At 39.8% G+C, this 16,644-nt stretch overlaps 2 protein-coding genes across 4 annotated transcripts in view; one reads left to right on the top strand and one right to left on the bottom strand.

Annotated features, from left to right (window-relative positions):
• LOC135488297 (uncharacterized) overlaps nucleotides 1–7,481 on the bottom strand; it is a 32,562-nt gene extending 25,081 nt beyond the window's left edge. The window contains exons 1-2 of one of the 3 annotated variants that reach the window (XR_010446947.1): nucleotides 7,376–7,481; nucleotides 511–882 (exon numbers count right to left, since the gene is read on the bottom strand). Coding sequence is in view for 1 of the 3 variants with exons in the window: in XM_064772846.1 (XP_064628916.1) it covers nucleotides 511–793 (283 nt within the window). In the remaining 2 variants the exon portion in view is untranslated. Of the gene's footprint in view, nucleotides 1–510; nucleotides 1,245–5,100; nucleotides 5,184–7,375 lie in introns of those variants that run through there. The other 2 variants (XR_010446948.1, XM_064772846.1) reach the window with 2 other exon arrangements.
• A 2,377-nt stretch (nucleotides 7,482–9,858) lies between these two features.
• Nucleotides 9,859–10,946, top strand: LOC135487777 (splicing factor 3A subunit 2-like). The gene is made up of 2 exons (XM_064771852.1): nucleotides 9,859–10,002; nucleotides 10,092–10,946. Exons 1-2 carry the CDS (start codon nucleotides 9,859–9,861, stop codon nucleotides 10,944–10,946), a joined length of 999 nt encoding a protein of 332 aa, XP_064627922.1.
• Nucleotides 10,947–16,644: the final 5,698 nt, after the last annotated feature.

The following is a 16,644-nucleotide window of genomic DNA, read 5'->3' as shown; positions in this document are numbered from 1 at the left end:
ATTTGTATGTGTACTTTATTGAGTATAAAAAAACAACTCAAATATACGAGAAATAGCAACTTGCTATCATAACTTTAATGCACCCTTTCATAACCTAGAAAGTGATTCAAGAAGACATGTCGGAGTCAGAGTCTCGGGCAAGAATTGGCCCCAAGAAGTAACTGCACTGATACACGCCATTGCCTTGGAAGTAGCTCTGAATCATAACAGTAAGATCACAGTTGAGATTCTGAATTCTCAACCCAAAAGGGTTAATGTTTTTAAAATCTGTTAGCTTAATAGGTAGCAAAAGTAGAAAAATTACCATTTGTTATGAAACTGCATGTATGCTTTAACCTGCAAGGGTTAACAGCATTTAATTGCTCAGATTTGGAATTTTTAATCAGCATGACAAATAAGTGCCTAAAGCATCTGCTTTTCATAATTTCCATAAAGGAAAAATTGCAAAGTATGAAAACAAATTAATTATTGGCTGATCAATTAAAGAAATCAATTAAAGAATTCACTTACCAATTCTTGGTATGTCAGCGTCATTTTCCTTTTCTGCCACCCAGCCATAGTACATAGGCCGGCTCCTCCTATATCTGTATTGTGTCTGTGAAGATCCCGGCTTTTTTTGCCTTAACCTATGAATTAGGGCCTGTAGAAGTTCTAATTTATTCCAAGTGTTATTGTCTTTGCGACTAGTGTTGCGTTTATTTAACGTTGAGGCATCCGTGAATCTGTACGCGACGGCTACACATGGTAAAACTACGGCCAAATACGACACTGTGAAACACTGGATCCAGTTCATGTTTCCGTCGTCGTCCTTTGGTCCAATCTGGGAGCTAACTGTGATATCTCACCTGTGTATTCTCAATCGCATCGTCGTTATACATGTACCTGCATTTAACAAAACAAACGCGAGAAATGAGAAATCGAGCAAACATCCTTTACAAAGCTCAAAAGCATCTGCTAAGTCCTTGTCGCCATGCATTCGCCGAACGGTACCTCTTCCAACCATTTGTAACTTGGTTTTTATGGGGCCATTTTATCAGCTCTTGATCTGTTCGGGTAAATCCCCGCCTGCTTTCTGCCGTAGACATTGCTACTATTGTGACACGTAACTCCTTTGCCTCTGCTCAACGTAGTACCTACATTCTGGGCATTGATTGATCGAAATTGTCTCCGCTCCTCATTCATCTGATGGCTCAACCGAATTTAACCCCGTTTTCATCGGGGGAAAGGTGAGGTCGATTACGACCAGCCTCGTCTGATTATGTCGGCAATGTGAGGATTTTCCTCTCGGGCATGTGATGCGCCAAATTAACAAACAACACGACAGTTTATTAAGTAGTAATACGCCGACTTCATTATTGATTTTCCCGTGCGGCTTTTAACATGTTTAAACAACTGATCGGCAAACCGAATCCCAATAGGCATTAAAGATATTATGCTCTTTTGCCACTCAAAGCGAGGACAGCATGCATCACAATACACACCCTTTGAGTGTGAGAGGCTACTTTTTTGATGGCAAACACTTACCATAATTGGAACTTTTGTGTAAAAGCAATCGCAGGCTGTTTTATCAAAAGCAATCATATGTATGCTATTTTATCAAAAGGAATTTTACTGAGAGTTTTTTTTAATCAAAAGCAGTACTACAGATGTGTTTTATTAAAAGCAATGCTAATGAAGGTGTTTTATCAAAAGCAATTCTACTGAAGGTGTTTTATCAATAGCAATGCTACTGAAGGAGTTTTATCAAAAGCAATGCTACTGATGATGTTTTATCAGAAGCAATGCTCTGATGGTATAAATTATCAAATATATATACTACATGTTTACTAAATGGGGCTGATGTCAAAACTTCCCTAATTTTTGAGTGTCACTTACGCTGTTCACACGACTATATAGTTTGCCTAGACGATGACTTACTAGGATTTATCTGAAATCGACTGCATTCTGCCTTTAACTTAGGATGGGTTTGTCAACTGTGCTTGTCAGTTACTGATGACTTGAGCATGCCTGATCGCTCTTGATGGATTTTTCTCTGTCACCACGCAAATAATGACAGAAGAACCTGCCTGGAGAAGGCGTATACATACATTGGCTTAACTGCACTGTAGCAGATTATAAGAGGGGCTGCCACCAGGATACATATCTTCTTTGAAATTTCTTCCTTGAAATTGACCATGAAGTACCTTTCACCTCCTCTTACTAGGTCCAGGCTCTGCTTCTTTTGTCATCATCATCATCATTGCCTACGTCAACTAATAACCCGTATGTTTTTTTTGCCGCTGTTTTTACATTTCCTTGTGTGCCTGATGCAGGTGATATGATTCGGTTTAAAAGCTTTATTGGTGACATTGAAGGTCATGATACCCTTACAGATCTTGCATTTACTACTCTACCCCTCGACCCCTCTTTAAAAGATGGTTACAGTCAAGAATTAAGAAAGTTTATCCTTAAAAAACGCACTATTTGCAGCCCCCCCCCCCCCAAAACACATATCTTAGAGTACAGAAGACCTAGAGACCCACCAATTTTCGTCTCTTCTGTCATTTTACAACACAAGGCATCATTTTTGCAAACAACGGGTGACTCATAATTTGATGTCTTGTGGGAATTGCGGTGCAAAATGTGCCGTTAATATATGGAAAACTCGCCACATGACTAAGTTGCTGTCAGCATGTGCTAAATATCCCTTCATGGTAGATAAAAAAGACGTCATCTGTCTATTGGGAATAGATTATGTGGCCATTGAAATCAGTGCAGGTTTCTTGGGGAGGTTCCTAGGGTTCGTCCTGCTCTGTCAGCTGCAATAACGACGACTGTGGTGTATTGATTTTTGTCATCATTTCAGCAAAGGAGATTTCTGTGCAGTCTTTGTCGATTTCTTTGTCTCTGTGGTTCTTGATGCTAATTTCCTCCTGTGTGCACTCTCTTCTAATCAGGAGTTAAACTCTTATCCCAAAGATGTCTCTAGTGTATGACTATTCAGTTTTCAACTTGAGAGATGTGCGACTCTCTTCAACAGACAAAATGTGATGTGTCAGTAAATTTGCAAACTCCAAGTTGCTTTGTGAGGGTTGGAGCAAAATGACAGGTCCATTCAGTACGGATAGCAATGAGGAACATCCTAATTAAGATTTAAGGAAAATTTCTTATATTGATGGGCATTTTATACCAACCAAAGCTGTTTAAGTTACAACAGACCTTACATGTAAGTGGCCACAGATTTTGTTACAACTTCAAGTTATGCCAACCACGACAGTTTGCCTCGCAGCTCTCAAAGAAAGGGCCAAGTACAATTTGGCCAATATCATTTTCCATCTGTAGCAATTCCAGCGCTCTTGTCATTGCTTATTCTGTCATCAATATTGGAACTATCCTATTACACAAAGTGACACTAGAGCGATGGAAGCTACAACATGATTGCTGCTTACCTAAGACATGCGGGGGAGGCGGCCCGGTCCACATCAGAAGATAGATCTAAAAGTTCACTTATGGCACGTTTCCGGACATATTACTCATTTTGACAAATCAATCAGCGGATATTATGTTTTATATCAAAATGATACATTTCTGATGATATAGGATGTGGGTTTTCTCATAAGACTGGCAATAAGAGAAAACCAAGACTTCTTATGACTTTAACCTTACGTGTTGACCTTTCGCTCCATTTATCAAAAACTCTTTAAGAGCCACATTTCTTGCTGCCTTACCTCAGAGCAAAAGTAACAGTAGTAAGATATTTCTTATGCCTACCTGAGCAATTCATGGTAACAGATACTAAGATCCCACTTCTGAGCTTGACAGAAATGAGGAGTTACCGAAAAACATTAACCAACCCAAAACTGGCTAATGAAAATCAATCGATTGTTCTTCCCACTTTTGAATTTATTTATATAGGGTATCAGAAATACTGTATGACTGCCGCTAGGTGGTGCTGACTGTCAAGAGGTAGACAGGATTTGCTGATGGATGGGCCAGACTGTGATTATTGAAATTGGTTTCACGATATCCCATGAATCTGCAGAATTTCTCAGAAAATAATAGCATAATTCTTGTAAGTGATTCTAGGAAAGAAGCAATACATTGCTGGTACTACAGTATTCGTTGGAAATGCTAACCAGTGTTTACCAGCTTGATTTGACAAAAAATTGAGGAAGAGTCAGAAAGTGTCTGAAAGTGCCAAAAGGAAAAAAAGTGTTGGGGAGTGTATATAGGGGTGTCCGCTGCAAATGGCTGCTCTTGCCTGTCTTCGGAAAGCAGTGGGCTTTTCGACTAATGGGAGTAAGATAATAATATATAGCATTGATTCGGAACTGCGAAAACTGTTAATTAATGGTCTTCCGTCACCCCTGCAGGGATTTGAGGTGGTTGGCGTAATTTGAACCCCTAAGGCGGAGGGAGACCTCCATCATTCCGCACCCAAAGAAGTGTTAGATGACAATAACAGTAATAAAATGTAATAACATTTGCCAAATTTGAGAGAAAATCCCCAGCAATTTGAAAGTACAATTTATCCCTATGCGCCATCAATCCCCCACGGGCAGGTGAAAATGATCATTTATCCAAAAGTCGATCGGTGGCGAGTTTCGGAATTCCCATAGGACACATTCATATTATTTGATCACTGTTTAGGATCAGTTGGATTTGTGTCGTCGGGACTGCTGATCGTGTTTTGATACCGGTTATTATATCCCACCCCCTCACCTGTCTGAACATCCTCGTGTAACAAGTGGTTTTCAATGTACTCCGCCTCGCGATATTTCACACCCCTGGTGAAAAAGGCACAAATTCAGACACATTTTAGGGAGATGACATATGTGACTCGCTCTACCAAAACTAGGCGCTTGTCGCATCTGAACTCGACAGGTTGATACGGACTTGTTGTTCATTCCCTATTGTAGACCTTTTGTGAAATCTATTACAAACTGATTTGGTCACATTTCACAAAAGGTCTACAATAGGGAAATGAACAACAAGTCCGTATCAACCTGTCAAGTTCAGATGCGACAAGCGCCTAGTTTTGGTAGAGCGCGTCACATATTGACCGCATGTGATACTAGGGGGGACTCAGCATAATGTGTTTATTGTAATAATTTTACATACCTGTTTTGATAGTTCAACTGATTTTCCAGCTGTAGTCCTAGTCAACATAAGTTGCAACGCTCCACAAATTGCATCGGTATCAAAAAAACTGACATGGTCCGGATTACACAATGTATACGAGATTTTAAATTCCTTAAATCGTGTCAAAGTTTCTTGCAATTTTTCCAGTGTCCTAGACCAGCTAGTGCACTTTCGTTGAGTAAGTGTGTTCAAATGTCTTCCGATGGCTTTCTACGTTACCTTTATCGATTGTACAGCACATTCCTCAAATTGACGTCCCATTATGAATACAACCTGTTATTATTAATATGGAATGCGTGATTTTATCTATCATTTGACTTCAATTAACACTCGCTTTTGTTCAGCGACACAAGTTGCATCATGGTTGGTGTGATTGAAGGGAAATATATCAATAAACAATAAGCTGTTATTAGTGGTTTGACTCCCATTGCATAATAACATACAGTCCTATTTATGGAGGTGGGAGGTGGTGGGGATTGTCATATCACGCGCCCCCGCTGGCGTGTTCAAATTGGAAGCTTTCGTAACGTCATGCAATGATCGATTCAGGAATCCCCACCACAGAATTTGCAGTGAGACCCCACATCAAATTCAATTTCTCATTTTGATATATAAAATATCGTCATATCAAAATAGATTTTGGTTAATATTGGTGATTCCCAAGGTAAAAAATAAAACCTTCAAATGAGTCCCAAAGGGTCCAAAATATAACTTCATAATTACAGATGAGTACAATCATCCTTCAAATTACCAAAATGCGTGAAAAATTCTTCGATTTTGTTACTCCGGATATACAATTTTGTGGGTTGTCATCTGAACTACCTGCGCATGACTGATTTTATCGGTGGTTGACTGATTCACTGAACCATCAAATACAATACTTTTCTTTGAATAAACCTGTTATAAGGAATTTGTTGCTTTGTCAAATTCACAAAGTTATAATTTACGATATGACTGGTGGGAATTGCTAATTTTGATTTATGAGTTAATATGGACTTTCAAAAATCTGTTTTGATATCATAGATTATTTATATTTGACAAAAAAGGAAACGACATGTACTTGTTTACAGTCCAGACAAGTTTTCTTGTCACTGGGACAAGGATGTTTTTGCGTTCCGAGCAGACGCTGAAATTCCCGCCATCGGCATTAGCGAATCTTCAGTAGGTAGGCCATCGAGCCAGGTGTGTGTTTCATATCAAGTGTTTACTACTTGCCAAGGTAGTCTTGTGATCTCCTAAGTATACACCCCCACTTCTCCTCCAGGCTATACTTCACATATTTGCGATGAATTCTTGAATGAAATCATCTCCTGCGCAGAATACAGAAGACGTCAGCACGAGTCCGTCACAGTGTACATGTATGAAAGGTGGGCTGGGCAGGGTCATTGGAAGCAAAATACTCCATTTGGCTAGGGTACAGTACAAGTCACATATGACATCCTTCCTGCTTTGCGTCAGTTATGCGCAATGTATGCCCAAGTTGCGCGCCAGTGACGCACCACTGAAGCGCTTATCTCTATGTTTCGCACATGTTACGCGCAACCTACGTGCTGGCTAGCGCGTCAGTGGCACACCACTGATGCGCCGATGATGCAAATTAAGGGATGTCAGTTGTGATTTGGACTGTAACTTCTGATGATAAAACATGTTTAGGGTTTTTCAGCAGCGTCTGTGGAAGAGGAAATCCAGCATGAACGTGGCCAACTTTAATGTAATAGGAGAAAATGTTCCTCCATTGGCCAGATTTTGGCTTGGATTATAAGCCTGACACTGACACTGAACTAGGTATAGCAAGAAGAAATAAAACTAAATTGAGTTCATACCCACCTCCCGCAAAAAAGAATTTGCAAGAGTGCATGAAATGGTTAAAAGGCAAATAATGTTAGTCTACACTCCTAATTGAATTGGAACTTTTTGGTTATTGAAAGATGAACTATGAAATATGAATTAACTTCCGGAATTTTTGGTTGACCCAAATCATACTAATAAATATTCTTATTTTAGCCGTATATAAACATTTGATAAACAAAGCTCATGAATTAGTTAACATCTATCCAGTCACAAATATCTATATTGATATCTTTTTGGTGGACATGAATGGGGTTTACAGGTATCTTGATTATGGAAGTAATAGTAATAATGTGCAAAATTTCAGTTCCATTTTGATAAACTGATGGACAAATGAAAAGAGCAGTATAGAACTACCCCTTCCCAACCCAAGGATAGATCGGTCAAATTTTGTAAGAGTACTCACCTTATTTTGGCCGGAATGTATCAGTTCTTAATTAAGTGTATTCCAAAATTTATATTTTACACAACTTCGTATTATGCTTGTATTCTAGATAATCATGGAGCGACGTCTTGTTACTTTGAAAATATACGCAAATGTGGGTGATAACAATTAATGCTTATAGTGATGTCTGATCGAGAATGGTAAGAATTTGTAGCGTGTAAACTACCGGTATGCCGAAATGAACTAGTTCTATAAAAGTCGATCTTCCGAAGCCACTTTGTGAAGTCATAATTAAGCCAAGTGGGCGCCCGAGGGGAATTATGGGAAATCACAAATACATGAATGAAATTCTTCTACCCGAAAATTGGTGCACTCTTTGAGATAAAATTAGATCAATGTCATTCCGATATACTTTTTGTGCTATAAATACTAGGACAGGGCGTGCAATAAAGGACTAAGAAGGAACTCTCTAACAAAACCACCCATTTATTTGATCAAAACAAATAAAAAGTTGAGTGAACCTGGTTAAAAAAGTATAACGAAAACTTTTCTAAAGCTGATTTTCATTCATTTTACACCGTACTCATAGAAATTTGATTTGATATTGTACATCAAATAATGTCGTATTATCGGGGTTTCCAACTGCCCATAAATAATATCTTTGCAGGCAAACATAGCCAGACTTTGTTTACATCTTTGGGAACTCTTGAATGGCCCTGTCAGTCCAATGGCATGCATACCATAGTAAGAATTTATGAATGAATTGACGTCATGAACTATCCCAATTCCGCTGACCAGAATGTACTATCACAGGCAAACGATAATATTTACTTTGAGGTGAATTTCATCAGTAGTGTAAAAGTATGAGATTCTCTGAATGAGGAGTTAAAGGGTGACGATAGGCAAGAGTATGTAGGTCACATAAGTTACACGAAGTTGCTGATAGGGGTCACCCCTATCCACATAGTGGTACATCAGAACTATTCCAGGCTGTGGAACTCTCTCCCTGTCTCTTTGCGCGAGCTTGCGGACACCAATGCATTCAAAAAACACCTAAAAACTCAGCTTTTTATAAAATGTTTTAGTAATGTCTAGTCAACATTTTTATCAAAAATGTCAAAAATTGTCTTTTATAATGTACTAAAATTTACTTCTTTTATTTCTGTCACACTTATTTTACGTCTTTATATGTATATTATCTTTTGTAAAGTGCTCAGGAAATGATTTTATTCGTTATTGTAGCACTCTAATTTAGTAAATATTATTATTAATATTATTATTCATGCTTACACTTTTTCATTTCTCCGAGTCCAGCTAGGTCACACAAATGAACACTTGATTAAAAGTCGCTTTCTCAGGTCTACTTTATTATGAGGAATGCAGAGCATCAAACTTGGGCTAATCAATGACATCTGGCCTGAAGGAACTTGCCTACAAAACCAGCTTTACAGAGACAAAGAACAGCTCCAGAGAACCGCTGAGTTTAACATCAGATCAAAGTTGACTGTCCAAGGAACGAGAACATTGACTAAACAGCTTCCTGTGTGTCACAAGTTTTCGGCAGTCATTGCTGAAACCAGTTTTACCCCCATACAAGCAGTTATTGCAGAATGAGGAAGTCTGGTATGCCTGCACTTTGGCTACACTTCAAGAATCTATTTGTCATCTGTTTGCAGTTTTTCGCAAAATATTTATATTCAGAGAATTTAGAAATAAAAACTGAGGAAGAGGAAGTCATTGCTGGTTATCTGATGACTTGTTTGCAGTACCGTAAACTTTGTAGTTTACAGAATGTTGCAGAAAGAAAAGTAGGGCTTCTCGAATGGGCTGTAAAAGGAAGATTACACCAAGGCATCTATTCTAACAATGTTCGGTGTCTGGTATAATCAAAAAGAACTGAATGTTGTTAGCATACAGGTCTTTGGATTGTCATCAAGATAGACAATGAGAAGTTCGAAGAAGATGGAGAAGGAAAAGAAGAAGACGATGACAGCTCACGACTCATGAAAACTGATTGTGAAAACTGACTATAGGGGCAAGAAATAGACAGTTTTATTGATATCATTTTATAAATACCTTTGCAATTTTCTCCATATCTTTGTTTAGGGAAATGGCTAGTTAGTGAATTAGGCTAATACAACCTGATTTTGTGCCGAGCAATGTAATTGTGGGGGAGTAATGCACTTTTAGCGCGATTGGCAGAGTGATGCTTGGTTGTTTCTTTCGCGTCTGTGATCTAATTTTCAACAGAATGTACTCCTTCTCCCGGAGCAAAGATAGAGTCATGAAGCCAATAATCTCAATGATACCCTATACCCGGGTGTATAATGGATATCTCCTTCCACCATCTAACACAAATAAAGACAGTGTTTCTGAAACATCTCCCTTGCAACAATGACAAGACAATCATGACAGAAAACTCATCATCACAATTCCCGCAGTTTGAGGAAAAGTTCTCCATGTCTACTTGGCTCATAGGATGAGGATGTTCTGTGGCCTCTGCCATGGGCAAATGGCCTGTTTACAGACAGATCCTGGAGTGTGTGACACAGATCCTGGCATCTGTGAGACAGATCCTGGCATGTGTGACACAGATCATTGAGTCTGTGAGACAGATCCTGGAGTCTTTGAGACAGACCCTGGCATCTGTGAGACAGATCCTGGAGTGTGTGAGACAGATCCTGGCATGTGTGACACAGATCATTGAGTCTGTGAGACAGATCCTGGAGTCTTTGAGACAGACCCTGGCATCTGTGAGACAGATCCTGGAGTGTGTGAGACTGATCCTGGAGTGTGTGAGACAGATCCTGGAGTCTGTGAGACAGACCCTGGCATCTGTGAGACAGATCCTGGAGTGTGTGAGACAGATGCTGGAGTGTGTGAGATAGATCCTGGAGTCTGTGAGACAGACCCTGGCATCTGTGAGACAGATCCTGGAGTGTGTGAGACAGATGCTGGAGTGTGTGAGACAGACCCTGGAGTGTGTGAGACAGATCCTGGAGTCTGTGAGACAGACCCTGGCATCTGTGAGACAGATCCTGGAGTGTGTGAGACAGATGCTGGAGTGTGTGAGACAGACCCTGGAGTGTGTGAGACAGATCCTGGAGTCTGTGAGACAGACCCTGGCGTCTGTGAGACAGATGCTGGAGTGTGTGAAACAGATGCTGGAGTGTGTGAGACAGACCCTGGAGTGTGTGAGACAGATCCTGGAGTGTGTGAGACAGATCCTGGAGTCTGTGAGACAGATCCTGGAGTCTGTGAGACAGACCCTGGCATCTGTGAGACAGATCCTGGAGTGTGTGAGACAGATCCTGGAGTGTGTGAGACAGATCCTGGAGTGTGTGAGACAGATCCTGGCATCTGTGAGACAGATCCTGGAGTGTGTGAGACAGATCCTGGAGTGTGGGAGACAGATCCTGGAGTGTGTGAGACAGATCCTGGAGTCTATGAGACAGATACTGGAGTCTGTGAGACAGATCCTGGAGTCTGTGAGACAGATCCTGGAGTGTTTGATACAGGTCCTCTGCCAGACTTTTACAAGAACGTATTGCAAAAACAAGCAAGGTTGGAGTATGAACCGCAACACCTTTAAGTTAATTATCAGAGGAAACGTTACATGAGATAACTTCGGTACTCTGTTGAGTAACCAAGTTACCACTTTGAGTTACCAGAAGCAACTGCGTCAATGGTAATTATTCAGTAATTTACGAAGCGTAGGTCGATCACATTCATTGGTTAACACGGCGTCGACCAGGGCGTGGGAGGCTGCAACCAAGAAATCAGACATAGACAAAGAGAACTATACATAGAGATGAATTAGTATTCTGTCACGGTAACGAGGAAGAAGCCTTAAAAGCCCCTTTGTTTCTTGGTCGGACGGTGGACTGCTTACGTCCCAAACTAACAGCTAACAGAATACTTGATTGGTGATTATTGTTTGTTTCATAAGATGACACGCTGGGCTATCTCCATGAGGATGACCAAGATTACATAGGTTGGGTTAGTTAGCAACCCTTGTGCTACATGTACTTTAGCTAAAAAGAGAGCTACATTTATCATTATGAGAGTGAAAATAGTCGGACAGTTTCATTCAATGCTATAAAACGAAGCTCTCTTAATAAACATGACAATAGTCAGATAGGTTGTTTTGAATTTATTTGCAATATTTTGTTTGTTTTCATTTGCTAGCTCAGACCGTTTGGTAGGTTCATAATAAGAAGCTATCAATTTTCACATCGTGACAAGATCAATAATGAAGTTTCATTTCACTTTATTATTGATTGGAAATCTGCGGAAGCCGACAGGTGAATGATCGAGGAACTGCAGTGCTTGCGATAGGAGCACCGTTTTTTAATTTTAGATAATTTATCAAAAGTCTCCGATGATTAAGGTCAATGCAATACTAAGCCCTGTCCTTCTTTGACTACATTAGCTCTGCAATTAGTGGTTTTGCATGTCAGTATGGTAAGTCAGTAATTCTGTCTTTGGCAGCGGGCTTGTCAACCAGTAATAGGTTTAACATTTACATACTTAGGATCTTTCCCTTGTGGTGACATTGCCTCATGAAGGAAACAGAGTGAAGAAGTCCAATCAAACCAGTGAGGTTTGGATTCCTGTCTCACCCACTTCTTGACACATCATATCGATGCGGACCATCAATCAAGGCTTGCGTCATCTCTTACAGTGCCATCTGGGGGAATTGTCAGAATACGTCATTACAGTTCAGACAGATATATTGTAAACTGGACCAGGAGTCTGTGTATCATGTTCTTCTTGCAACGAGAGTGAAAAAATATGACTGGAGTAATACATGTTCCATCAGAGTACCACAGATTTCAAAATCAGAGGCCTACATGTATTGTGATTGGTGGTCTTCCTTTGAAGTATGCCCCTGGACTTACTGTGGGGCTTGAATAAAAGATGGGGGCCCATTTGCCCCAACGTTCCCGCTTTCCCATTCAAAAGCACCAGATTTTTCTCATATTTTTGGTCCCTTGTTCCCGAGTGTCTATGCCAGGGCAAGTAAAATATCCCACATCGTTGGACAGTAGCCTAAAGTGGCCTCCATACCTCCGGCAAAAATCCAATAGGGTTACAACGCCGGTAATGATAATGATGATAAAGGATGTATACACAAGTCATCGGAATGACCCACATATCAAAGAATAGGACAACAACAAAATTAGTTATTATACACTTTTTTTAATTTCAAAGTACCAATAGATACATGTAACATGATTTATAGTCTAACATGTCTGTACAATATTGTAATAGACGATGGATAGAAATGTTAGTCAAGCACATCATGCCAGCCATTTCCTAAAGTATCTTGTTTATTTGCCCTTGAGAACTGACAATATTCGCGACTTATACCCCAATGCATCAGTCAATATGAACCCTGTACCCACCCTAGTCAGCCGATCTACACTCAGTCGACTCTGTGTGACACGTTTTTTTCTAGGGTTGGGATTGGACACCAATTCACCCAGGGCACTGTCAGTTTTCAAAAGGCAGCTTAGTGAGGTTCATGGTCTACCTGGGGAACCTATTCTCCTAAAGTTATGATGAAATTGACTATGGGATTCTGAATATTATCAAAGGTGATACATGAGAATGCATGCAAAAGCAGGGGAGAACATTGAAGGAAAGGTTCAGAAATACACAATCCCCTCAATTGAAGGTTAGTAGCACAATGCTGTCATGGGTTAAGGTTGTTTATTGGGAAACCTCAGAAAGCACTAGTGTACCGGGAAAGCCATGAATACAGATAACCCTAAGATGCATACTTTCGCAGCGTACAAGCTCTCACTGGCATCAACTGACATCCATAAATAAACAAACCTATGTTTTTCATTGGAAATTCGCTGCCATTTCCCACAAAAAAAGGGGCCCGGCCAGGTTATGATTGACAAAAGAAGAGGCCTTTATCATTAAAGCAAGAAATGGCAGTGCATTCTTCAGTCAGGCCTTTTCATTGCCTCAGTTGCGGATGCAGGAGTCTGGATAAAGAGAGGTCACCGAAGTAATTTAAATACAACTCCTATAAGCACTATCAGACCATTCACTCTGATAGGTGGCAGTCCAGAGCATAGCTCAACTGATGCGAAGCAAAGTCAAATAAAGGGACCACAGTACTTTAACGCCACTTGTTACAGGTTTGACATTCCTCACTTCATCAGAAAAAATATTGAAATTTATTGAACTTGTGAAATAAAATATCAAACAGACTTACAAAAATAAATATTCGGGATTTCGACGAATTAAGACATTAAGGAAATATGTAACTTTCCAAGAGACTAAAGTCTCTGAATATAAATACAGCTGAGAATATTTTAGAAATGTCTCAAGAACTAAAAGACATTCACAATTTAATCAGTTGGATAGCTACTAAACAATGTTTTATACCGTATACTCGATGATATTTTATTTGAGTATACTCACGGATGAAGCACAATTTGATAGCGGAGCATGGATGTTTGGTAGCTAGATCTCGGATAAATATACTTTTCCTTTCAATACAAAATAAGGTAAGGTGATACACAAGACTATATATAACCCTGATACAATTATGGCCTCTGTATGCACTAATCTGTACTTCCTTCTGCAGTTAATAAGATCACTCAGCAGGACTAGGACTGAGGACTGTATTATGATAATTAAAGCTGGTTATGAAAAAGACCCCAGGGCCCACAACTTCTTCAACTATAAAGTCAACCAATATCCGACTCGGAGGGCCTCTACAGCAGCAGGCTTCAAAAGGTAGTTGTGAATTTACGGATAAAGATACTTCATGCAATAACAGTGCAACAGTAATGAATTAACCGAAATGGTAAAGGACTCTTTGACACAGCACTGAACAACAAAGCACTATACATTACGTTTGTTCCAAGTTACAAATTGACCCCAAAGGTTAAAGACTATGCACATTAAATCTATCTACAAAGCAACAGTGTCCAAAATGCATCTTTCCTTCAGAACGGACAGCTATGCTAACTGGCGTGAAGTGGTTCAGCCAGGCTGATGATATCTTTCTAGCTCAGCTGTTTTCACTTATTACAAACTTTGGTTTGAGTTGATTCAAGCTTGGGAAAGGAGTGCCTCAATCACAGTATCTGAGCAGCCCGAATGGTAGGCCTGCCACCTCGAAGCAGCAAGGTCAATGGTCAAGACTGCTCCTTCATGAGCCATACATGTATAAGGTGACTCTCTGACAGCCAGGGGATTTCTCTTCGGGTCTTGCATGTGAGCCAACAATAATATAAAAATCGCCCAATTTGGTTAAGGGAGCCAACAGAGACCTGGTGAATGTTCACTTCCCTGACGTGAAACTTTTACAACCCAGGGAGTCAACACAAGTAAGCAGATTTCTCGGGATTCTTAGATTTAGCCCCTCACTTAATATTCTAACACACCATAACGATGTGACGTACAGCCTTTACCAGAAGCACATTGCAACGCTTAACTTAAACATGTATATGTTGAATATCAGATTAATAAAAATACCTGTGTTATCTGAAAATATAATGTAATAATCATTTTGATCAGTTAATTCATTTACAAGATTATCATATAAAATTGCAAAATTACACTGGCCAGAAGATACCAGTGGCCATGAATTCACCAGTCATCCCGAACCGTACAACCCTACCAGACTGAATGATCTAACCCGATTGACCATCCACAATGATAACTGTTAGGGAACAGTCCATATCTAAAAGGGGTGGTTAGGGTGATCAACAAACTATGACAGGTGAACAAGGTTTGCATAATTTGAGTAGAAAATAGCTGAATGAGTTACGTAGTTACAAATATAAATGTAGTCCAAGATGAAGATGAAACTAAATGGGCAAATTCAAATCTCCCCCACAACATGAACTTAAACAATCACACCCTGACATATACCAATCGTTATTTTACCAACTCATTAATCTAGACACAACATTCAAAACCTTCCGAGCAGGAATCACAAAACATTTACCGGTACCTCCTGCTATGAATAAAGGTACCAAACCATCAGCTCAATTCAAAAAACTTTTAGAAGTCACATTCAGGGAACTCGTTTTTGGTCTGTACACCCCCAGTGGCTTATTTAGGAACTAAAACATCTCCTTTGATGTCATGATAAAAATGGTACAGAAGTTTTGGATACAGGGGAGAATTCAAAGGCGAGATGGATGGAGTACGGCCTGGCTTCATCATCAGTCTACCTTCCTCCTTCCTATACCTGCTGACACTAAAATGGATTACATTTTCGCTCCACCCTCCCGATCTTGACTTTAGTACAGAGGTCAGCCAGTGTCGTGGTGTTTCCTCAAATAAAGTATGGTCAGCTGAAGTTAAAACTTTACAAGATTTATAAAGAGAACAGTTGTGAGCTACCACCGGTACTGAAGCTGTTTCTGGAACAAGCTGCACCAATGTAAAGGATGGGGGAATGCTTAGATGCTATGGAGCCAATGCTATCACTAGCCTCTATGTACTTGTGAGGGGGGTCAGGCCAGTAGCGATTGTTTTACAAGTACCGTGGAACCCCTCTCAGCGGACACCTCTCTATCAAGGACACCCTCTCTAATGAGGACACAGGTTTTGGTCCCAAACCTGTTGTTCCAATTCAGTTTGTCCTCTGCAATCAGGACACCTCTCTAATGAGGGCAGCATATGTCGGTCCCAAGGGTGACCTTAATAGAGAGGTTCTACTGTACAGTATGAATTGTCTTTGAATGCCCCAATGAATAAACTATCCTTCGCTTTTAAAGACTGACAATTTTTGGGCATGTGAAAATGTTAGATATCAACTGATCAACAAAAGTTCATCCCATTTCTGCATTTCAAACTTATACAAATAACACATATTGCTACACTCTTTCTTACAATAAACTTCAAAATAGGAGTGCCTCTCCCACCATTTTGCAAGCAAATCAATGATTAATTGGAACAACATTACCAACCTTTGTTCATAAAATCATCGTGAGGTTCATACAATATGTCTTAAACAACACACGTACAGGAGGTAGAGTTGATATCAAACGGTTAGAATTGTTCTATTTTTCCGAAACTGACGACAATCAGTATTTCATTTGTGAGACAAGATTACCGTACCGCACATCCCTTTATTTTTGTGGCCCTCTCAATTCACAAAAACATCCTTTTCAGATTTTGCTTCCATTCATCATTGTTTATTTTTGCCATCTCTATTAAAGCTTCCCTTGATATTAGTGGTAAATGTTTTGACAATTTCATTGTCTCTTCTTAGAATATTTCCACAAAACGTAAATTTTCTCATAAATCTA

The sequence above is a fragment of the Lineus longissimus genome, chromosome 5 (genome assembly GCF_910592395.1).
Source record: "Lineus longissimus chromosome 5, tnLinLong1.2, whole genome shotgun sequence".
Lineage (NCBI taxonomy): Eukaryota > Metazoa > Nemertea > Pilidiophora > Heteronemertea > Lineidae > Lineus > Lineus longissimus.
Note: the sequence above shows the minus strand (reverse complement) of the source record. Positions and strands in the feature narration are given on the sequence as shown.

Excerpts from the sequence above, each read along its gene's own strand:
- LOC135487777 (XM_064771852.1), top strand. The coding sequence starts at position 9,859 with ATGGGCAAATGGCCTGTTTACAGACAGATCCTGGAGTGTGTGACACAG. Across the intron at positions 10,003-10,091 it reads TGAGACAGACCCTGGCATCT|ACAGACCCTGGCATCTGTGA; the intron begins GTGAGACAGATC and ends GGAGTCTTTGAG.